The following is a 22,799-nucleotide window of genomic DNA, read 5'->3' as shown; positions in this document are numbered from 1 at the left end:
GCAGAAGCCCCCACCGCGGGCTTCAGAACCGCCTCCTGGCCCACGTCCTGGGCTCAGGCCCCCGTGTGGTGCTGGGGTGAGTGGCGCGGGCGGCCTGCACCCCAGAGCTCAGCACGCCAGCGGCCACAGAGACAGCAGGATGTGGGGAGGGAGGCGAAGGTGGCCAAGTACGGCGTGGCGTCGGGAAGGATGTGTGTCCCTGAGGCTCTGCCTCCGCCAGGTCTCTGGGGCCGGCTCCAGCCGCAGGAGCGGGCGGCCTCTGTCGCCAAGCTGCCTGCTGCTGCCACGTCGCCACGGGCTGCAGAGCCGGCTCTGGAAACGGGCAGGAAAAGGGAAGGCGCACGGCAGGAAACAGCAGCCAAGCCTCAGGCCCCACGGCTCACGCTGCCAGCAAGACACCGGGCCCGAGCGGGCCGGCCCTGGCCCTGGGCCAGCCTGAGTTGGGCGCGTCTGCCAGCGGGGCCCTGGCCGTGTCCGCACTACAGCTGCCTGGGTGAGAGCCTCAGTCAGCAGTCGCTCCCAACAGCACGTGGCTCGGGGTCAGGCCCCGTGCACGGCCCGGCTGGGCCCTGCTTCAGGGTGTCGGCCAGCGGTGGTCATCTCAAGGCCCAGCTGGGGCAGGATCCTCTGCCGAGCTCGTGGGGTCGCAGGCAGGATTCAGGTTCCTGGCCACGCGGGCCTCGCCGTCACATCCGTCCATCCCCGCCACGTCCGTCGGCTTCGTCAAAAAGAGGTGGAGACCCGCTCGCCAGACGGAAGTCCAGCCTTTTAGAGACTGAGCTCGCACGCGACCGTCACTTTCCCCACGTTCTCCTGGTCAGGAGCAAGTCCCGGGCCTCGTCCACACGAGGGAGGGGCCCGCACAGGCTGAACCCCGGAGGCAGGATGGTGGGGCTGGCAAGGGGACCCCCCAAACTGGTGTGCGCCGTAGGGCAGGGCCCCGCCGCAGAGAAGGGGGGGCCCCATAAGCAGGGCAGAGTGACGAGACCGGAGGATGATGGCGTAGAGGGCAGGGAGGCGTACACGTGATGCCCGTGAGATGAGGGGTCTCGTGCGGGAGGGCACTGCCGGCCCCGGGTCCCCTGGGGTGGCCCTGCCCTGCTGCCCCGTACAGCGGCTGGGCCCCCAGGGGTCGAAGCGACCACTGTGTTCCACAGAGTGACCTGGGCTGGGGCAGCAGGGCTGCAGGTGGCCAGCTGGCTACCGGTCCCCAAGGACAGAGGGTGGTCCGCCAGGGGGAGGGGCAGGTAGCATCCGGGGCCCCCAGCCCCGGTCCTCTGCACCACGTCAGCCCTGTCTCTCCTGTACATACCTGTGCGGGGGTCCCCGGCCTGCCCCCCGCCCCCAACTCCTGCTCCCCACGTAGCCCCAGGCGGGGCACTTTTCTCCAGGAAGCTGCAGAATTGCAGCTTAGCGAGTTACCCCGAAACATGGTGGCTTAAAACAGAGAGGAGCAAGGCAGGGGGTCAGGGTGGGCTCAAGGGCAGGGCACCCTACCCCCGCCCTCCTTTCTCTCCTGGTGGGGTTCCAGTGGGCGCAGCCCAGGCCCAAGCAGGCAGGGGGTGTTGGGGTGAGGTGTGAGGCCCAGGGCTCTGGGATTAGCATTAGGGCTGTCGGGTCAGGGCGGGGAGTCAGGGCCAGGGTAGGGTCTAGTTAGGACAGCAAGCTGGCCCGCAGCCCAGAGGGGAAGCTCGGGGCTCGGCTGGCGTTTCCTGACCTGCCCAGCCCTCCGCCCTGCCCCCAGGCTCGCCAAAAAGTCCTGGTTTGGGAACTTCATCAACCTGGAGAAGGAGGAGCAGATCTTCCTGGTCATCAAGGACAAGCCGCTGAGTTCCATCAAAGCCGACATCGTCCACGCCTTCCTGTCGGTGAGCCTCACGCCGCGTGGTCACTGACCCCGGGGACCCCAGCCTGGGCAGGGCCAGGGGAGCAGGCGCGTTGTGGGCGGGAGACGGGCTGTGCAAAGGCCCAGGACGGGGGCGGGCCTCGGGGGGGGCACCTCACTGAGATGGGGTGAAGCACGGGCGGCTGTGAGGCAGCTCTCTGAGGAGGGAACTTGAGGCCTCGACACGGAGGGGAGGGGCCTCTGCTGGGTCTGGTGGATGCGCCTGCGGCCTCGAGAACGGTCCCCGGGGGGCTGGCTGTGTGTCCTGTGTGCCCCTGCCCACTCCCACATGCTGCCGGCCTCCTGCAGTCCCTCGCCTCCCACTGGTGGCTTTTGAGGTGGGCTCTGCTTGGGCCTGGGGTGGGTTCCATCTGTCTTTGCCGGGATCTTTGGGCGCGTGGGGCACAAAGCCCTGAAGAGTGTCTTCCAGAGTCACTCCTGTCAGGAGGCCTCACCCGCCCTGCCCTGCGTGGGCCTGCCTTGTGCGGGGCCCCCCGGGGTCACAGGTTAGGGGTCCCTCGGCATCCCCACAGCCCAGGCCCGGGCCCCCGCCTTGGTACGGGCAGGGCCTGCCGGGGTGGTTTCTCCAACTCGGGCAGCCTCAGCCCCCACACACTTGGCCACCCTGCCTTCCTGGGCGCAGCCAAGTTTCCCTTAGGGCTTGGGGGACAGCTTGGCACTCCTCCCAGAGGTCTCCAGGAACCGGGAGCGCTCAGCACCAGGCGGGGACTTCGGCCTTGTGCCGGGTGTGGGCACCCTGGCCCCGCTGAGTACCCGCCAACCCCGCCACTGCAGCCTCTTCTCCTCCGGGCCCCGGGTCTGGGCCTTCCCTGGAGCCCCCCAGGCCTCTCCTGGGACGCCAAGATTTCCCCCGTGATGTGGACTCAGCCCCTTCTAACCGGGGAGCCAGCACTGTGCTCTCCCAAGCAGCAGAGCCGTGTCCTGGGGGCGACCCCTCTGAGGCAAGACCGCCTCCTGGGTTTGCTTTGCCGGACGTTTCCCTGGCCGCCGTGCAGCCCAGTCTCACAGAGGCCCCTCGCCTGCGCCCGGGACCACAGACCCCGGAGCCAGCAGAGCGGCGGGCGCTGCCGTCAGCGGTGCCGGGGGCCTTGGCCCCGGGGGCTCCGTCTCAGTACGGGGCACGGGCTGTAGCCCCAGGCCTCGCTGCCGCTTTCGGGGCCTCTCCGCCCTCTCCCCGCCCGCCGCTTAGAGCCCTGCTTTCTGCTGCCACGTGGTGATCCATCTGCGATCCACGCGGAGCTCCGTCTGGCTGAGGCTCTTGGGGAGCCGGTGCTGCTGGGGCCTCGGGGGGCGGCCGGCTCCCTTGCCTCCGGGGCTTCCTCTGGCGACTCCAGCCGCGGCCGCGCTCACGCCACCCGCTGCCCGCAGATCCCCAGCCTCAGCCACAGCGTCATCTCCCAGACGAGCTTCCGGGCCGAGTACAAGGCGACGGGGGGCCCGGCCGTGTTCCAGAAGCCGGTCAAGTTCCAGGTGGACATCACCTACACCGAGGGCGGGGCGGCGCAGAAGGAGAACGGCGTCTACTCCGTCACGTTCACGCTCCTGTCGGGTGAGCTGCCAGCAGAGGCCGAGGGCGGCGGCTCCCGAGGGCGGAGCTCTGGGCCAGCCCTGCCCCTGCCTCACCCGCCCCCCACCTCCCCCAGGCCCGAGCCGCCGCTTCAAGAGGGTCGTGGAGACCATTCAGACCCAGCTGCTGAGCACACACGACCAGCCTTCTGCCCAGCACTTGTCAGGTGAGGGAGGGGCTCAGCTCGGGCCGCCCTGAGGGCTGGCGATGGGGTGCGGCCCCTCCGCGTGCACCCCCGGGAGCAGGGCCCTCCCGGCGCGGCGGCGGCCGGCCGTCTCTGCACACCAGGGGGGTAGGCCCAGCACGCCACACTGAAAGGCGCCTCTTGTCCACTGTAGACCCCCCCCCGCCAGCTCCGGGACTAAGCTGGGGTGCTGGGCTTAAGGGCCAGAAGGTGGCCACCAGCTACGAGAGTAGCCTCTGACGCTGGCAGGTAAGGTGTCCGGCCCCGCCGCTGGGGCAGGGAGGGGCTGCGGGCAGGTCCTCTGCGAGAGCCAGACTGGCCCCGAGGAGGCACCCTGTGCCCACCCACGTGTCCAGCGGCCACCTCCCGGCCCTGGACAGGCCCCGCAGGCCCAGCACCCAGCCGAACGGCTGGACACAGGGGCAGCCCGGCCCCAGGCCAGCGAGAGCAGGCTCCGGGAGAGCAGTGACCAAGGTGCTGCCAGGAGCCCTGCCGCCCTCCAGGGTCCCCCACGTAGCACTCTCCAGGGCTGTGGGCCTGGTGCCCACACTGGCTGGCACGTGAGGGGCTGTCCGCCACCCACCCTCCCCGTGGTGGGTAGGACAGAGGGGCCCTGAGGTCCAGTCAAAGCAGAGGCTTCCCAGCTGGGCCTAGAGGGGGGCACACAGGAGCGGGGCTGCCCAGGCCTGCAGGCGCCAGGGGCCCGGGAGCCTGAGGGCCTGTGCCGCTCGGCACCTGGCGGGGAGCGGCGGCAGCCCTGTGGGTGCGGGTGAGCCCTGGGGGCACGTGCATGGGCCGTTAGGGAGGGCAAGCGGCGCGCGTGCGCTCAGCGGGAGCTGCCAGTTCACCACGAGGCCTGTGGGGTCTGGGGAGCACAGGGTCCGGCCCAGCCCCACCTCTCAGAGCCCCCTGTGGCCAGCCGTCTGTGCTTCTGTGTAAGGTCCTAGAGGCCAGACCGGCCCCACCGTCCACGCCGCCCCTGCCATCCTCATTCCATCGTCTGTGTTTCACCTGCCCCTCTTTTCTCCCCCAGCGTGTGCCTCACTGCCCTATTGGTGGGTTGGGGCTGGAGGGGCCCCGACACCCTGGCCCTGGGAGCCAGGCTGGCCCGGGGCCGGTGCCTTTAAGGCTTCCACGTCGGAGCAGGGCAGTGTTCAGAGCGGGAAACCGAGGCTGGGGAAGGACAGAGCTTGTCCAGGGAGGCAAGCAAGGGGCCTGGTGTGCCACCCAGGGGACAGCCGTGGCTGCACCCACCGCCCAGGGCCACGGTCCCTCTTTGCTCCTGGCCAGGCAGAATCCCACCCTAAGGGGTACCATTCTGTCGGCGGACGTGCCCTGCTCTAGGTCCCAGGCCCAGCAGTAAGCAGGGTGGACACGGCCCTTCTGCAGAGCCCCATCCCCGTTTTAGCCCTGGGCCCAAACCCATGTCCCTGGAGACCGTTGGGTGCCTGCCTTGGGCCAAGCCCGTCTCCCCTGCCTTCCTTCAGGGAGCCCTGGGCCTGGGGAGCCCAGTCTGGGACCCCAGCCCATCCCCTGGCCCCGTCCCCAGGCCTCTCCGAGGGGTCAGCCTTTCCCAACACCCTCCCCCCCATACTGGACACTCTTGTCCAGCAAGCTCAGTCCTAGAGCCACTGGAGAAGAGGGCAGAAGCTGGGGCCCCTGGGGCACCAGGCCAGGAGAGCTGGTGGCCACTCCAATGGGGCCCCCACCCAGCCCAGGGAGGGGAGGCCCCAGTGAGGCAGCCGCCCTCCACCCCAGGCTCTGCTGCCTTCCCTACCCCCAGCCCTAACACTGCCAAGCCCAGCAGAGAGTGGGAGAGGGTCAGGGAAGGGGGTGCCACTGTGAGTCGAGGGGCGAATGGGAGCCTCGCGGCCACGTGAGTCACAGAGTGGCAGGGTGAGGACACGGAGGTGGCCAGCGTAGACCATAGCCAGAGACCTGGACCTCTCGGCTCCAAAGCGTGTGTCCTGGGCCCAGAGGGCAGAGGAGGGAGGGCCAGGCAGGACCCTCCACTGCCCAGGAGAGGGGCCCCACTCCAGGCTGGCCCTCTGCTGAGCCCCTCCTCTCTGAGCCCCCCACTCCAGGCTCTACCCACCTGAGCCCCACCCCTTGGCCACAGCCCCTCAACCCCACTCCAGGCTCCCCCCCTCCCCCAGGGCCTGGCCCGAGGCTGCAGGCAGCACCCAGCTTGAGGTCTGAGCTGGAAGCCTTTTTCACATGTCTCCCCCCCCTCTCTCCGTTCTGTGCTCCAGACACCACTAACTGTATGGAAATGATGACGGGGAGGCTTTCCAAATGTGGTAAGAACCCCTCACGCTCACCTGGGTGCCCCCAGCCTGTCACCCCCACCGCTCACGCCTGCACCCCCTGCAGCCTGCTCCTGGCCGGGTGCTGCCCCGCCACCTCCGGGGCTGTCCTGGGGTCCCTGTGTACACGAGGGGCCCGGACATGCACACGTGGCCTCGCTGGCCCCCAAGGCGCCCAGCTGTGCCCAGCCCCCCAGCCCCTGCCACGAGCAGCCTCGGTCACCCTCCAGGGCGGCCACAGGCCTGGCCCGAGGATCAGGGCAGGCCACGGAGGGACCCCAAGGCTCAGAGCAGGAAGGGGTGCCCAAGCCCCAAGGCCAGCAAGGGTCCCGTGTCTGGGCCCTGGCCGCGGGTCAGGGTGGCCCCTAGTCCTTGGGCCGGAGGCTGGCGTCAGGCCGTCTGCCCACGGAGGGGGGCGGGGAGCGGCTCCTGCCCATGATCGAGCTGCCTGGCCGCACGTGCGCCCGCCCGCCCGGCCGCAGCTGGCGGGGAGAAGGCCCTGCCCGTTCTTGCTCAGGTGGGGGCCAGGTTTAGGAGGTAGAACTGAGGTGACCCCAGTCGCGCACCTGGAACGCGAGCACAGGGCCCCCGGGTGGGGCGGGGCCCCGCTTCTGCCCCCTCCTTCTTGCCCTCCGGACACGCCCTCTGGGACCAGGGCCCCCACTGTGGCTGCCTGCCCAGCCCCCCCCCCCCCCGCCACGCTCCATGCCTGTCCACCCATCCATCCATCCATCCGTCTGTCCGCTGCTGACCTCTGTGTCCACGCTGTGCCACCCGGGCTGGCTGGGGGCCGGGCTCCAGGCCTCCTGGGAGGAGTGTGGCAGGCCCGCTGGCTCCAGCCTCCCCGGCCGCCAGCCCCAGGGTCCCGCTCGGCCCCGGCCTTTACGCGTCTGTCTCCAGAGCTGGGCCGGCCCGCTGGCCAGGCTGCAGGGCTGACTGGGAGGCCGAGGCTGAGGTGGAGGGAGGGCCAGTCCTTCGGGAGGCCTGGCGAGGGAGGAGGGTGCCCACCGGCCCCAGGTTCCGCCCCGCAGCCCAGAGGCCTCGAGCCCCCACCGGCCGCCTGCCCTGCTTGCTGCCGCGGCCCCGCTCACCCGCTCACCCACTCGGACCCCCTCACAGGCCTTTCGTTCATTCGTCTGTTGTTCTCTCTCTTCCCTCCCTCCCTCCTTTTCTCTCTTTTCTTTTTTTCTTTTGTCTTCTGTTCTGTGCACCCAGGCAGCCCATTGAGTAACTTCTTTGACGTAATTAAACAACTTTTTTCAGACGAGAAGAACGGGCAGGCGGCCCAGGCCCCCAGCACGCCCGCCAAGCGGAGTGCCCATGGCCCACTCGGGGACTCCGCGGCCGCTGGCCCCGGCCCTGGAGGGGACGCCGAGTACCCAGCGGGCAAGGACACGGCCAGGACGGGGCCGCCCGCCGCCCGCCGAGAGCAGCCTTAGACACATAGCCCCCTCCCCCTGCACGGCCCCGACAGTGGCCCCCAGGCCGCCTCGCCGCCCGCTCGCCCGCCAGCCGCCCGCCCGGTGTGGACCCGGGGCCGCGCCCGTCTGTCCGTCTAGACTGTTGTGAAGCCGGGGAGGAAAGGAAAGGGGGCACCGGGGGCCGCAGCCGCGGCTGGGCCGCCCGCGCCCGCTCTCTCTTTCTCTCGCTGTCTCTCTCTCTGCCTGTCTCTGACAACGCCACTGTTTCCGCTCTGATACCAGGAATTATCCCGAAAAGTTAACATGTCATCTCCACGAGGCCGTCCTCCGTGCTCTGCACCGGACACCGGCTGACCGAAGGCAGCTGCCGCGGACCTGCCCTCTCTCCTCTCCTGCTGCTGCTGCCGCCCACTGGGCAGTGAGGCCCTGCCCGCCCACCGCCCGCCCGGCAGCTCTGCCCAGTTTCAGCTCCGCATGGCCACGGGGAGGAGGACCCAGCCCCGAGGGGAAGCCGCCTCGGGCCCACCCGACTGGACGCGCGGTGACCAGTGCCCTCGGCGGGTCCGGCCGGCCTCCGGGGCAGGCCCAAGGGGGCGAAGCAGCCGTCTGGCCTGGCCGCCACGGCCTCTCCTCGGCACGTCCCCTCCCTCCTGCTCCCTCCTGGTCCACGTCCATGCACCTCAGCGCCGCCCACCTGCCTCGCCGCATCCCACCCCCCAGCTCCCCGGGGCTGCAGGTGGAAGGAAACCCCGGGGGCCCCGCAGCACCTGCCCCCCTGCCCGCCTGCCCGCCCCAGGGCAGGCCGAGATCAGTATTATTTACTTGCTGTTTTAACTTATTGAGTTTCTTTACTTCTCCGTTCAGGGAAGGGGCAGCAGCAGCGCCGTCCTGCCGTCTGTCTGTGTGTGTGTCTTGGGCAGGGTGGGGTCTGGGCCAAGGTGCCCCGTGGACAGAGTGGTCGGGGTGCTGGGGCCGCGGGGGCAGCCGGCCGATGCAGCGCCGGCAAGCTACTGTAAACTTTAAAGAATTCCTGCAAGATATTTTTATAAACTTTTTTTCTTGGTTGTTTTTGGAGAAGGGTGTTGGCGGGGGGGGACCGCGGGGCAGGGCTAGGCTTTGAGTTTGGTTCTTTCTATACACACGCATATAAATATATTTAGAGAACGGCGCAGTTCGCTCCGTCCCCGGTTCTGTGCCGTTACCGTGGAGAAGCGACTCCAGTCCTGCGGGGGCCGGGCACGGCCAGGGCCCCTCCGCCAGGCCCGGGCTGGGGGCCATCTTGGTTTTGTGTCCCAGTGCGGGGCGGGAGGAAGGCCCGAGCCGGCCGCCTATACACAACACGCAAGATGGCAGGGCCACTGCAGGGTTTTTTTTACTAAAATGACAAAAAGTTAAAAACAAAACAAAAAGCAACAAAGGACAGAGAGAACGGTAGTGGCGTCCTCGGCAGCGTGTTCTCTGTTCCCGGAGGGGCCGCGAGGCACGTGGCTGCACGTCCTCGCTGTGACAAGTCCACGTCGCACCTGGCGTCTCTCCCGCCCGCCCTGCTGCCTCTCCCGTCGTGGATAGATTTTAATGCTTCTGTTCCGTTGAGCCCCTACCACAGGCTGGGATTTCAATACATAACAAAAAATGAAACACCTCTAACAGCAAAAGCCGCGGTACAAGCGGGAGGGGCGTCTCCAGAGACGGAGGACCAGAAAGCAATACCTCTCGTTAGCCTTCCTCTTTTGTACTCGGGACACACACAGACGTCACGGAAACGGACAAGCCCCACCCCGTGTATCCCCTGTCAAATAACTGTGAGCAGCGTTAGTTCCGAACAATAAATTCCTTCAGCAAAGACACCCACGCCGGTCTCCATGCAGGCGGGCGGGCGGGGATGTGGGACCACCTGGGACCGACCCTGCCAGGTGTGCGTGGTGCTACTTGCGCCCCAGCCAGAGGACAGGCCCCGTGCCGCGGGTCTGCGCGGGCATCACACGGGCTGGGCCAGGAGGGAAGCAGAGAGCACAGGGAAGCACCACCAGAGGCTGACACGGAGCCCTGCTGGGGATGGGGTGCCTGGCGAGTACGGCCCCCTGCCCGGCCACGGCAGCTCTGCTGCCACCCCGAGACCAGCACGTGGGCTTCTTCCTGGAGGATGAACCTTCTTCCCAGTCCTTCCATGGGAAGAGGCAGATGGGGAGCATGGCCCGGCCCTGCAAGTGATGGGCCAAGGCTGGCGGGCAGCCCCCGGAGACGGCGGCTGGCAGGGCAGTGTGGTCCCAGCCGTGCCCACCACGCCCGCCAGCCGGGGACGAGGCACCGTGACCATGCACCAGGGAGCTACCCCCTCTGCTGCTGCAGCGTCAAGGACAGGTCCAGCCTCCCGAGCGCCACGGACCACCCAGCCCCCCGTCTCGAGGGGAGCACCTGGGAGTCGCCACACGGCCTTGAGGAGGCACGAGGAGCCGCCCGACGAGGGGTCCCAGCAGCGGCCCCAGTGCCCTCGGAGACCTCCCCCAGCCTCTCACGCATGCACCGTCTCCCCCACGTGTGGGGGGTCAGGTGTGGCCTGGCCACTGCACCCGGCCGTCCACACCGCCGCAGCACTACCGACCTCGGGGTCGCGTGGTTCCCTGCGGTGGGGGCCGTCCTGCCCGTGGCAGAATGTCAGCGTCGTCCCTGGCCTCTACCCACCAGATGCCGGTAGCAGCCTCCCAGCCCCACGTGCCGAGCTGTTCCCAGCCCTGCCACCCGTCCCTGAGGGCGGACAGAATCGGCCCCAAAGAGTTCACGCTCTTGCCTCCTACGCCCCCTTGCTGGAGAGCGCCAGGAGTGTGCCATGCTTCACCGGCTCAGTTGTGAGCTCGGGGGCTCTGCCGGAAGGGCACGAGGCCCAGGACACGAATGAGGGTCCTGCGGACGTGGGGCTGGGGCCCTCTTCTGCCCAGCCCCGGACACAGCACCCCACCTTTGAGGGAGGCCTCAGAAGGTACTCCGGGACCAGGTTCCGTTGCGATCTCTGGACTGCATGGTGTCCCATTAACTTTAGCTTAAGCACTAAGTTGAAGGAGGGGATTTGGTCGCTGCGTCTCGGCAGGGAACGTGGTTGTGTGGCGCCTGGCCAGCCACCGGTTTCCTTGACCTGTGGCTCTGCACACGCTTTACTGAGCAGCTGCCACACGGCCTCCTCCTCGTCTCCCACTTGGCCCTCTGAACGTGTGCAGTCTGATGTGGCAACGCTAGTGGGCACGTGATGGAGTCCCCAAAAGAAAATACCACAGTACGCCCAGCAGACCGCCAGCTTTCCGTACGCCCACCACCGCACTCCTTCAGTGGGAAGGGGCCACTTTCCTGCAGTCCCACTTCGGAAACCAAAGCAAGCTAAACCAAAAACTGTTAGTGTCAATATTTACTAATATAGAATAAAAACCAACACATAAGGACTTACTATGGTGCCAGACACCTTCTGAGCACTTCACGCTGAGCCTTAAGCCAAAGGGTCCCCACACCATTTCTATAAAGTAGAAATTTAAATGGGTACTTGTGAAAAACAAAAAGGATATGGTGGTGGGTCCAGCACCTGGTGAGAGGATGACTTCTCAGGCCCCACTCTCAGGCAGCCAGCCCGACTGGCCTGGGAGCTGGGTTCCTGGCGAACAAACCACGTGGTGTGCTCACCAAAGCAGTCATGGATGGGGGTGGAGGGAGACAGTCTGACCCGCGTCCCCACAGGGGCTCCGAGCGCTACCGGGTGGCAGAGCCCGAGCGGGCGGGGGCGCACACGAGGGCGGGGATGGGTAGGCACCGGCCCAGCCCTCATTCTGCTCTGCCAGGGGCCTGCCCTGGACTCCGTCCGTGCTCTCAGTTGGCAGCGGGGGCACAGGGCCCCCCAGGCTCCTAAGCTGTGAGATGCAGCGACTCCCGGCGTCACGAGGCCGCTGCAGCAGCCAGGGAGCTCGCTGCTGGAGGTGGGCTGGTCCTCGTCCTGCCCCCCCCCCTCCCCGTGGTTCAGTGCCCACCCCTCCTGCCCTCACCCCAGGCCACCAAGTCCACTCCGCTCCCCCGTCACACTTTCCCTTTCCTGGGCCCACGCCACTCCCCACCACCAGCCCAGGTCTCTTGGTGTGACTCAGCAAGGGGTGGAGGTTAGCAGGGAGCACAGACAGTGGCCAGTGCCAGGAAGAGAGGAAACCTGTGTGAACTTCAAGGCAGGGATGTCTGCGGAGGAGGAGGGCAGCAGAGACGGACACACACGAGGGAGGGGAGCCAAGCGCCGGCCTTGGTGCCTCAGGTGGGATTGCGGGGTCTATGCTGTTAGTCACAAGCCCAAGCACTGCTGTCTGTCACACTCGTCCTTGGAGTCAGGCCCTGGGCAAAGTGCATCATCTCTGTGGGCCCTCAAAATGACCCTATGAGAGTTCCATGGCCCATCTTACAGATGTATGAGTTTCCTATCGCTGCTGTAACAAGTTACCAAAAACCAAGTGGCTTAAAACCACACAAATGTGCCATCTTAAGATCTGGAGGTCAAGAACTGGGTCTCCCTGAAATGGGTCTCACTGGCTATAATCAAGGTGCTGGCAGGGCTGCGTTCCTTCTGGAGGCCCTGGGGGAAATCCATTTCCTTGTCTCTTCCAGCTTCTTGAGGCCGCCTGCACCCTTGGCTCGCAGCCCCTTCCTTGGTCTTCAAAGCCAGCAACATCAGACTGAGCCCTTCTCACACTGCCATCTCTCTGCTTTTCCCTCTTCTGCCGCCCCCTTCCAGTTTTGAGGAATCTTGTGATTATACTGGGCCCAGATAATCTCTCCATCTCAAGTTCAGCTGATTAGCAACCTTAATTCCACCTGCAGCTTTACTTCTCCTTTGCTATGGAAGGTAACATGTTGACAGTTTCCAGGCATTAGGGTGTGGACTCTTTTTCTTTGGGGGGGGGAGGTGCGCATTATTCTGCCTACCACAGACTGCCCTCTAGCAAGTCTCACATCTACCTCACGTGGAAAACACACCCCATTCCTGAGGTCTCCAAAAGTCTCAACCCATTACAGTTTCAAGTCAAACCCCAAATCTCATCTAAATCATCTGAATCAGGTATAAGTGAGACTCTGAGTACAATCCATCCTAGCACAGAATTCCTTTCCATATTGAACCTGTGAACCTAGGAAAGTTGTCTACTTCCAAAATACAACGGTAGAACAGGCATAAGATGCCAGGTACAGATATTTCCATCCAAAAAGGGAGAAAATGAAAGGAGGTGGACAATTTCAGAATCCAGCTGGGCAAACCCCATTAGGTGCCCATCAAGGCCTGGGAATCGTCCTCTGTGGCTCAAAGGCTCTGCCCTGAGGACTCACAGCTCCACCTTCATCCTTTCTTTTTAAGAAAGGTAGCAAGTGTCCTCAGCTGAGGTTTCATCAGTCTGTTTCCTGCCCGGAGAATTCTGAGTCCAACAGCCTTTCACCGGATCCTCTGTCCCTTTCAGTCCAAGCTGGCAGGGTTTCTGATGGAATTAAATTCTCAAGAACCATGTGGGTCCCTTGTGTATGTCATGGGGATTCACTCCATAAGACAAGAGGCTCCTCCAGATCCTTCCAAGATAATCTTTCCTCTGTTTCTGGCTTTTGCTGAGAGGACTGAGGTCTTTTCAAAGAACCCTCTGTGGGACTGAATACTCTGACCTTGTCCATCTTTCTGAGGTATTAACAAAAGGCTGTCCAGCTACCCTTGACTTTTTCTCTTTTTAGGGCACATTTTCCCGACAGTGAATCTCCTAATTTTAGCGTCTTTTGCAATCTGGCTTGGCTGAGAATTTCTCCAATCATCAAGTGTTTCCCTCCCTTTTGTTAACAGTTCTTCCCTCAATTTCTCTTTCATCTCCTCTTTCACTACACACAGCAAGAAGAACGCAGGCTGTACCTTCAACACTTTGGTTGGAGGTCTCCTCGGCTAAATATCCAAGTTGACTGCTTACAAGTCGGGCTGTACGTATAGCTGGAGGACCCAGCAGCCCGGCCCCACTCTGCCCTTCCTTTTGCTTCCCCCAGAGGGCCCTCCCTGGGCCCCAGGCCCGGCCCATGGTCAAGTTCCACGGGTGTCTTGAGGCCTCTACTTAAGAGGAGGAGGGGGACACACCTGGAGGAGGGGCCCACGTGGCCTGTGGGCCAAGGGTTCACAGCAAGGCCTGAAGGCAGAGGGGAGGAAGGCACGGCGGACGGGGTGGATGGCCCGGGAGGGGCTGCAGGCTCCCCAGAGGCCCAGGGCTCCTGGCAGCAGGGTGTGGGGACACAGCACGGTGGTCAGCCAGGAGCCACCACTCCGGGAGACAGAGGTAGCAGGTGGTCCCGCTAGGCCCCAGGGGCTGGTGACGTGCCAGGAAAGCAGAGAAAGGGTCTGTTGGCCACAGCTGAGCTTGAGGACCAGGTGAGTGTCAAGAGGGCAGGAAATCCAGGACCCGGCAGGGAAGGCGCAGGAGCCCCAGTGAGCTGGGAGACAGAGACAGGGCCCAGGATCCCACCATTGCCATGTAAGGGCTGGCGGGGAGCGGGGGGTGGGGGTGGGGGTGGGGGTGGGGGTGGTGCTTAGCACAACAGAAATTACCAACCAGAGAAGGCTGTCCCTGCGTCACCAGGCGCAATGTCAGGGTCAGGGGACAGGGCCCTACGGAAGCCCCTCACCTCTGCCCACAGGGGGCTGGACAAGCTCCAGGGTTGTTCACGCCACGGCCACCCTGCCCAGCCTGCACCGCAGGCACACACCCCTCTCCCGAGCTCTCCCTATGCCCACCCCTCAGGCAGTGCTGCCCTGTCCAGAGGTGGTCCCTGCAGCAGAGCCCCTGGGACGGGCCGGCTGGCTGGGAAGCACCCCCAGCCGACTCCAGCCCACACTCCAGGGTCCCTGCCGCCTGCGTGGAGAGGGCACAGCACAGGGAGTGAGTGGTCAAGGGCCCCTGGAGACTCGAGACACAAAGCACGGCCCCCGCCCCCCGCAGACACGTTCAGCAGGGGAGCCTGTGGTCGGCCCCTGCAGGAAGGGTGGCACCTGCCCTTGGCCAGCACAGCCTTGGTCAGTGAGAGGGCTCCACCGCCCGGGCTGCAGGGGAGGGCGCTGCCCCAGGGGCGCAGAGAGGCGGGGGAGGGCAGAGGAGAGGGGTGTGTGGCCAGACCGCCCTCCACGCAGGGCACCGAGACGCTGAGGACACACGCAGGCGCTGACCTGAGAGAAGTCTTTTTATTACACCCGCACAGGGAAGCCAGGCTCTCCCCCTGCCCCCGGCCGCGTCTCCGCACAGGCCGCCCGCCAGGGCACCGGGATCCGAGCCGGCCAGCCCGGGGGCCCCTCCTGGGCAGCGGGGGCAGCGGAGGGAGACAGGCCCCCCCCACCCGCCCTGAGCCCCGCAGCCGAGGTCCAGACCAAGCGGGAGAGCGCGGGAGAAAAAGCCACCCCCAGCCCGAACCAAAACGAAACACGGTGGAAGCGAGGCCTGCGGTCCCCGCCTGGGGGAGGAGCCCCGCCTGCCGCGTGTCTCCCCGGAGGCCGAGCCGGCGGCGGGGCGGGCGCGGAAGACCGGGAGAGACGCACCCACAGAAGGGGACTTGGACGGGGGCGGTCCCTAAGTGCCTGCTGAGCAGACGAGCGGAGTCCCAAAGTTCTCGGTGCCGGCGGCGCAGAGTGCCCGCGCCCACACTCCGCGCGCCGCCGGGCGCCGCCTCCCCCGCGGCCGCGCCGCCTCTCCCACGCGGGCGGCCGGGCTCACCTCTCCTTCACGTGGTTCTGTGCGCCCGCCGCCCCGCCCGCGCCGTCCCCGCCCCCGCGGCCCCCGCCGCCGCCGCCGCCGCCGCCGCACAGCACCTCCGTCAGGTCGTCCATGACCGCCGTCTCTTTGGGGTCGAGCAGGTTGAACTCGCGGGCGAAGAGGATGAAGTGCACATATAGCGTGTTCAAGTGTCCGTGCAGCTCGAGCGCCAGGGTCTCCTTGAAGTGCGACGAGTAGATGTGCGCCAGCACGTGGAACAGGTACTTGCAGATCTTCTTCACCAGGGACTCGAAGGAGCTGGGGAACTCGCGGCCTGCGGGGAGGGGGCCGCGGTCAGCCCGCCCTGGCCCCACCGCGCCCCCCGCCCCGACCCCGCAGCCCTCACGGAGCCGCCCACCGCAACACCTGAGTGAGCCGGCACCCGGGGCGGGGCCGCGAGGGTGGCTGCTGGCGAGCTGTACTGGGCGCCTCTGTGCGGGGCCCGCGAACCCGCCGCGCATGGCCTAAAGCCGGGACAGGCGCCCAGGGCGCTCTCTGTGGCCTGGGCCGCAGAGGAGGGGGGACCCGGGAGACGGGCACCTCCTGTCGGCCAGGTGCTGCCCTCGGCAGCTCAGGATGGGTCTGGGACCCCGCTGGGCCCGCTCAGGGCTGTACACAGCTGTGGGTGCTGCTTGACGGCTGCAAGCCCCCCCCTCCCCGGCAGGGGGACCTCGAGGGCCCGGCCATGGGGGGTGGGGGGGGTAGTGGAGGCCACAGGTCCCAGAGCCTGGGGTGAGGGGCCACGCACCGTATTTTGTGGGGAACACGTCCTCGTCGGTCACCAGCTTCTGCACGGAGCTCATGACGAAGTCGACGTACTGGGGGGCCGTGCACTTCACCTTCTTGCCCCGCTCATCATACCAGTAGTACTGTCTGTGGGGACAGAGGGGGACGGTGACGCCCGCGGCCAGGAGAGCTGGCTGCGCACAGCATCAGGAAGCCCACGCGCACCTTCCGCTCTGCACGTGGCCTCAGGCTTCATTCTCTCAAAGGAACGCGTGTTGTTTTACACATGATTTTGGAGGTATCCGCGCTGTGCCCAGCCCGTCCCGGAGGCCCTGCCGTGACTGGTCAGCCGGGCCTCGACCCTCAGTAGTATCCCTGCTGCCACCAGCAGAGGCCAAACCTCTGCCTGCGGCCGGGCGGGGTGAGGAGGCCTCAGGACACGGGAATCTGGCCCCTGGACGCCCCCCAAAGACCCCAAGCTGCCCCGTACACGGGGGTGGGGGTGGGGCAGACAGTCCTCAGGCTGGAGCGGGCCAGGGTGTTCAGGGTGTGGACACCTGGGTTTTCTTCTCACCGCGTAAGCCCAGCCGTGAAACCAAGCGCGTCTCCTAGCTCATGAAAACACGGCCTATCCTCCAGCAGCACAAACACAACCCCCTGGTGGGCTCCCCCTGCAGCCACCAGCAGCCCTCCCACCAAGGGCTGCAGTCTTCCCAGCAGCAGGCCCTGTACCTGCAGGCTGGCTCGCCAAGAGCTGCACCCTCGGAGCCCATAGCGGGGCTGGGGGGACACAGGCTGCATCTGTCAGTGAGCGAGCGAGTGACCAGAGCACCCCCTTCCGTGGCCTAGCCGCCAACCCTGCCACACCCCTGCCCCAGCCAGACGGGCTTCATGGAGACCTCCGCCTGGCATCCCCGCCATTTAGCTGACTTTACTTGGCTTCAGAACTGGCTTAGACCAGTTCCCCCAACACCTCACCATCCCACCTTATCCCAGGCCAGCACCCCAGGCTGGCTCTGAGCATCCTGCCCTGATTTCCTGAGCTCACCAAGCACCCCTGGGTGACAGCCACGTGGGCTCACCCACCCCCACCACCTTGCCAGGCCTGTCGTCGGGACAGCAGGGTCCCCATCTCTCGTGGCCAGCCTGACTCCAGCCGAAATAAAAAGGCACGCCCCGCCCACGTGACCTCAAGGCAGCCCTGCTGCCCGCCGAGCCCCGCCCCCCACTCCCTCTAGCAGGAACCAAGGCTCCTCCCCGCCCCCAGGACCGGTTAGCGTATCTGCGCCCCTGGCAGGGCTGGGTGGGGGTCAGGCTGCAGGACAGGGAAAACAGCCCACACACAGATGGACAGGCCACCAGGAAAAAGGCCAGCCTTCAGTGGACAAGGGGACACAGCCCTGACTGCCCCTGGGTATCAGGCCCCACCCTACACCTGCAGTGCCACCTCAGCAGAGCCCTCCCTGCCACGCCTGCTCCCAGGCTGCCCCACAAGGCCCCCGAGCTGGTCAGACAAAGCCCCAAGGAGCTTGCCGAGCTCCCTGCTGGCCCCCAGCAAGGATCCAGAGCCCTCCCCACCACAGGGTGGCCCTGCTGGCCGCCCTTCCCCTGCCCGGACATCGGCACCATCCGAGGACGTGCTCAGTGAAAAGACAAATGAATCGTCCCTCTCCTCACAACAGCCCCTGGGGTCCCCGGACCAGCTCGGGAGGGGCCCCAGACAGAGGTCAGACACCTGCCCCAGCGATTCCCCACCCCTGCTTGGTGCTGGATGCGCCTGGCCACGGGTGCCACAGTCAGAAAAAACCGCCGAAGCTAGAAAATGGGAAACGTTTTCATGATGTCAGGCCCGGAGAGACCAGCTCCTCAAGGGCACTGTGGTCGCCCCGCCTGCGTGACAGCTGGAACACTCTGCTTTCAACGTTCCTCTTTTTCGTTTTCATTTTATTTTTGAACTGTCACACAGTAAAGCTGACTGGTTTTGGCGTGCAGTCTTATGCATTTTAACCCAAATAGAGGACCCACAACGGGGCACAGCTCCCACCCTGGCCCCCGGCCTGCTGGTCAGTCCCCAGCACACTAGTGACATGTCCTCAGGAACGCCACGCGATGTCCTGAGCCGGGCTCTGCGATCCATGCCACTGAGATGGACACCTTGTGGACGCGCCAGTCTGTCCAGACATTCACCTGCCGAAGGACACCTGTGTGGCCTCCTGTTTGGGGCAATTATGGGTCAGGCTGTTAAAACCCTCCCGGGCAGGTGTTTGTATGAGCACTAGTTCTTGTTTCTCTAGGGTGGACACCCAGGAGTGGGACAGCTGGGCCCACGGTAGGTGAACGCCTTGTGTCCTGAGAAACCATCAACACGTTCTCGGAGCGGCCATCCCGCCGGGACCCCCTCCATCCTCGCCGGCACCCGGCGCGTTTTATCAGGCGCTCCTGCAGCGTGGTCTGAATTCATGTTTCTCCACCGGCTCATGAGGCAGAGCCTCGCAGGTGCTCATCTGCCCTGCTTGGGTCCTCTTCCATGATCTGTCCAAGTCCTTTCTCCACTCGTGACCAGATTTTCTTACCGATCATCTGTGAGGGCTCTTTATCCATTCCGCCCACTAGTCCTTTCTCGGACATGGGATTATTCTCTAGTTTCTCTAGTCTGTCTTCCCTTTCTCCTAACAGTGTCTTTCTCAGAGCAAAAGTTCTAAATTTTCATGAAGCCCAGTTTACGGATTCTTTCTCACCTATGGACTGCGGCTCGTGTCACGACCAAGAACTCTTCGCCTAACACTATCATGAAGGTTTCCACCTGCGTTTTCTTCTAAAAGTTTCATGTTTTATATTTAGATTTAGAATTCACTTCAAGTTAATTCTGGCAGAAGAGGACATGCAGATGACTGGTTTTTCCAACAGCTCTGGTTGAAAAGTCTGTCCTTTCTCCATTGAATTCCTTTTGCATCTCTGTCAAACATCAAGGGGCCACGTTTGTGGGGGTCCATTTCTGGACTCTATTCTGTTGCACTGATCTCTGTGTCTCTTCCTTCACCACCACCATGCTGTCCTGATTACCACAGTTTTACAGTAAATCTTAAAAATAGGCTGTGGGACTCTTCCAACTTGACTGTTCTTTTTTCAAAATCATTGTAGCTATTCCAGTGACTTTGCTATTCCATATAAATTTTAGAATCAGCTTGTTTATATCAATAAAAACTCTGCTAGGATGTTAACTGAAATTGCAATAAATGAATTTACACTTCTGGTGTGTTGAGTCTTCCCATCCATGAACACAGTACGTCTCTCCATTCACGACAGTCTTTGATTCCATTCATCAGCGTTTTGCAGTTTCCAGCATAAAGATCCTGTGCATGTTTCCTTAGATCTGTACCTAAGTATTTCATTGTGTTTGGAGCTACTGTAAGTGATATAATTTTATCAATTTCGTGTTTCAATTGTACACTGCCAGTATACAAACTATGATTGATCTTTGTGTGCTGACCTTGCTAAATTTATTCATTCGACTTTTTGCTAGAATCCTTGGGTATTTTTTTTTTCCTACATAGACAATCATGTTGTATGCAAATACAGTTTTATTTTCTTCTTCTCCAATTTGAAAGACTGTTATTTCTTTTTCTTGCCTTACTGCATTACCCATCTTGGGTAAATTGTGATATTTTGTGCTTTCCAAGGAATTGGTCCATTTAATCTAAACTGTCAAATTTAATGTATGCAGAGATATTTGTGATGTTTCTTTATTATCCTTTTATTATCTCCTGGGTTTATCATTATTTCCCCTTTCATTCCTTATATTGATAATCTGTACCTTTTCTCTCTTTATCTTTGTTAGTTTTACTAAAGGTTTCTCAATTTTACCAATCCTTTCAAGGAGTCAGCTTCTGGTTTCATTAATTTTTCCCAACTGTTTTCAGAAATCAATGTCGGTGATTTCTGTTCTTATTTTACCATTTCTTTCCTTCTGCTCAATTTAGGGGTTTTTTTTTTTTTGCTCTTCTTTTTTCTAGGTTCTTAATATGGAAGCTTAGATTGTATTGAGATCTTTCTTCTTCTAAAACAAGTGGTTTAATCCTATAAACATTCCTCTAAGCCTTGCTTTAGCTGCACCCCACAAGTTCAGATATGTTGCATTCTCGTTTGTGTTCAGTTTAAAACATTTTCTAATTTCCTTGAGACTTCCTCTCTGACCCATGGATTATTTAAAAGTATGTTAATTTCTGGGGGCTTCCCTGGTGGCGCAGTGGTTGAGAATCTGCCTGCCAATGCAGGGGACACGGGTTCGAGCCCTGGTCTGGGAAGATCCCACATGCAACTAGACCCATGAGCCACAACTACTGAGCCTGCACATCTGGAGCCTGTGCTCCGCAACAAGAGAGGCCGTGACAGTGAGAGGCCTGCGCACCACGATGAAGAGTGGCTCCCACTCGCCGCAACTAGAGAAAGCCCTTGCACAGAAACGAAGACACAACACAGCCAAAAATAATAAATTAAAAAAAAATTAAAAGTATGTTAATTTCTAAATGGACATTTTCCTGTTATTGATTTCTAATGTAATTATGGTCAGAAAACTTGCTCTGTATGACTCTGATTCTTTAAAGTTCGCTAAGGTCTGTTTTGTGAGCCAGGATATGATCTACACTATTTTGATGAATAATCCCAGTGCACTTGAAAGGGATGTGCATTTTACTGCCGAGGGTGGAGTGTTGTGTAAATATCAATTCAGTCCAGTTGGCTGATGGTGTTATTTAGTTCCAGATTCTTGCTGACTTTCTGCCTACTAGGTCCATCTATTACCAAGAGAGGAATGTTGAAATCTCCAACCATAATGTGATTTTGTCTGTTTCTCCCTTTGGTTCTGTCCATTTGCTTTGTGTAAAAGCTCTGTTGTTTGGTACATACACATTCAAGGTCAGTACTTCTTGATGAATTGACTCTTTTGTAAATAACGCAATCTTCTTCTTTATCCCTAGTTATTTTTTGCTCTGAAGTTTACTTTGGTATTAACATAGCCACTTTAGTTTTCTTCTGATTTGGTATATCTTTGTTGGTATATCTTTTCCCATTCTTTCACTTTTAACCTACCAATGTCATTGCATTTAAAGTGAATTTCTTGGGACTTCCCTGGCGGTCCAGTGGTTAAGACTCCACGCTTCCACTGCAGAGGGCGCAGGTTTGAACCCCTGGTCGGGGAACTAAGATCCCACATGCCACGTGGCATGGCAAAAAAAAAAAGTGAATTTCTTGTATACACTGAAATCCATTCTTATGATCTGTCTTGTCACTGGCATGTTCACACCACTGACATTCACTGTAATTACTGATCTGTCTGAATTTAAGTTTACCATCATTTACTATTTGTTCCCTTTGTTTTTCACTCCTTATATTTCCTGCCTTCTTTTGCGTTATTTTTAGTATTTCCTTTTAGTTTATCTATTATGATTTTGACTATGTCACTTATGTAACTTTTTTAAGAGATTGCTCAAAGGATTATAAAATGCATATGACCTTTCCGTGCTGTACCTGGAGCCAAGTATCACCTCCACAAGTGGAATCACAGAGCCGACCAGCACACAGGGCTCTCTGCCTGCCCCAGGACACTACTACTGTCTCAGTGTTCCATCCACACACGCTGAAGACCCATCAGACAGGGTGATGGGTTTTGCTCACCCACCAGACACGCTTTAAAGAGCTGAAGAAGAGTGGAGCGGCCTATCACATCTCCCGTCTCTTGCTCTCCCCTAATCCTGCTGTCCCGCGGTCCCTTCTAGCACCACTTCCTTCCTGTGTGAAGAGCTCCCTGCGCAGCTCTGCTGGCTGCGAGTTAACCCTCTTAGTCTCCCTTCCTCTGAGAAATGTCTCTATTTTACCCTCACTCTTGAGGAGCATTACGTGGAACTCCCGGGGGGACCGCTCTTTCCTTTCAGCACCTGAACGATGTTACGGAGCCTCCTCCTGGCCCCCGGGGGGGAAGGAGAGCCACAGCCACCGGCACCACGTCCCCACGGGTGCAGTGCTGCTGGCTCTGATGCTCTTAAGGTGTGTGTTCTCTTCAGCAGTTTGATTATGTGTTTCTGGTGGATTCATCAGGTTTATCCTGCTCGGAGTTCATTAAGCTTCCTGAATCTGTAGGTTTGTGTCTTGACCAAATTTGGTAAGTTTTCAGCCATGTTTCTTCAAATATGTTTTCGGCCATATTTCTTCAAATATGTTTTCGGCATGGCCCTTTCTCCTCTTCTTTTGGGATGCCAACATTACCCTTAGGTTTCTGTCCTTCAGGCACCAGCAGGGCGGAGAAGGGCCTCCAGCCTGGGCCTCGGCCCCACTCCCGGCCCTGGGAGGACTGGATGGTCCCGGGAGAGCAGTGGCTCTGTGGACCCTGACAGACTCCCTTTTTCTATTTTTTTTTTTTTTAAACTTTTTTTTTTCTTTTTTTTTTTTAGAAATTCACATTCTTTTATTTATTTATTTATTTATTTATGACTGTGTTGAGTCTTCGTTTCTGTGCGAGGGCTTTCTCCAGTTGCGGCAAGTGGGGACCACTCCTCATCGCGGTGCGCAGGCCTCTCACCATCGCGGCCTCTCTTGTTGCGGAGCACAGGCTCCAGACGCGCAGGCTCAGCAATTGTGGCTCACGGGCCCAGTTGCTCCGTGGCATGTGGGATCTTCCCAGACCAGGGCTCGAACCCGTGTCACCTGCATTGGCAGGCAGACTCTCAACCACTGCGCCACCAGGGAAGCCCTCCCTTTTTCTATTAAACTAATTCATGTGTTTCCATTCCTTGATCTCAAATGATTCCTACGAAGGCATTTATATGCATATCAATTCATATAAATTTACAATAACTCTACAAAGTAGGTTACAGGTGAGAAGAATGAACAGTAGAATTCTCAAAATCCCCAGATCT

At 61.1% G+C, this 22,799-nt stretch overlaps 2 protein-coding genes across 22 annotated transcripts in view; one reads left to right on the top strand and one right to left on the bottom strand.

Moving 5' to 3' along the window:
- BRSK2 (BR serine/threonine kinase 2) overlaps window positions 1-7,754 on the top strand; it is a 65,210-nt gene extending 57,456 nt beyond the window's left edge. For 5 of the 18 annotated variants that reach the window (XM_036861213.1, XM_036861212.1, XM_036861210.1 and 2 more), the window contains 5 exons: window positions 1,745-1,868; window positions 3,275-3,455; window positions 3,550-3,639; window positions 5,910-5,957; window positions 7,179-7,435. In XM_036861213.1, the coding sequence (XP_036717108.1) occupies window positions 1,745-1,868; window positions 3,275-3,455; window positions 3,550-3,639; window positions 5,910-5,957; window positions 7,179-7,402 (667 nt within the window). In that variant the 3' untranslated portion in view covers window positions 7,403-7,435. Of the gene's footprint in view, window positions 1-1,744; window positions 1,869-3,274; window positions 3,456-3,549; window positions 3,640-3,811; window positions 3,907-5,909; window positions 5,958-7,178; window positions 7,436-7,666 lie in introns of those variants that run through there. The other 13 variants (XR_005020950.1, XR_005020954.1, XR_005020953.1 and 10 more) reach the window with 7 other exon arrangements.
- Window positions 7,755-14,581: 6,827 nt separating this feature from the next.
- The window catches only part of MOB2 (MOB kinase activator 2), a 54,006-nt gene continuing 45,788 nt past the window's right edge, over window positions 14,582-22,799 (bottom strand). For all 4 annotated transcript variants that reach the window (XM_036861439.1, XM_036861440.1, XM_036861441.1 and 1 more), the window contains 2 exons: window positions 15,911-16,035; window positions 14,582-15,436 (listed from right to left, as the gene is read on the bottom strand). In XM_036861439.1, the coding sequence (XP_036717334.1) occupies window positions 15,120-15,436; window positions 15,911-16,035 (442 nt within the window). In that variant the 3' untranslated portion in view covers window positions 14,582-15,119. The remainder of the gene's footprint in view (window positions 15,437-15,910; window positions 16,036-22,799) is intronic.

The sequence above is a fragment of the Balaenoptera musculus genome, chromosome 8 (genome assembly GCF_009873245.2).
Source record: "Balaenoptera musculus isolate JJ_BM4_2016_0621 chromosome 8, mBalMus1.pri.v3, whole genome shotgun sequence".
Lineage (NCBI taxonomy): Eukaryota > Metazoa > Chordata > Mammalia > Artiodactyla > Balaenopteridae > Balaenoptera > Balaenoptera musculus.
The sequence above is the reverse complement of the archived record's forward strand: the minus strand, read 5'-3'. Positions and strand labels throughout refer to the sequence as shown.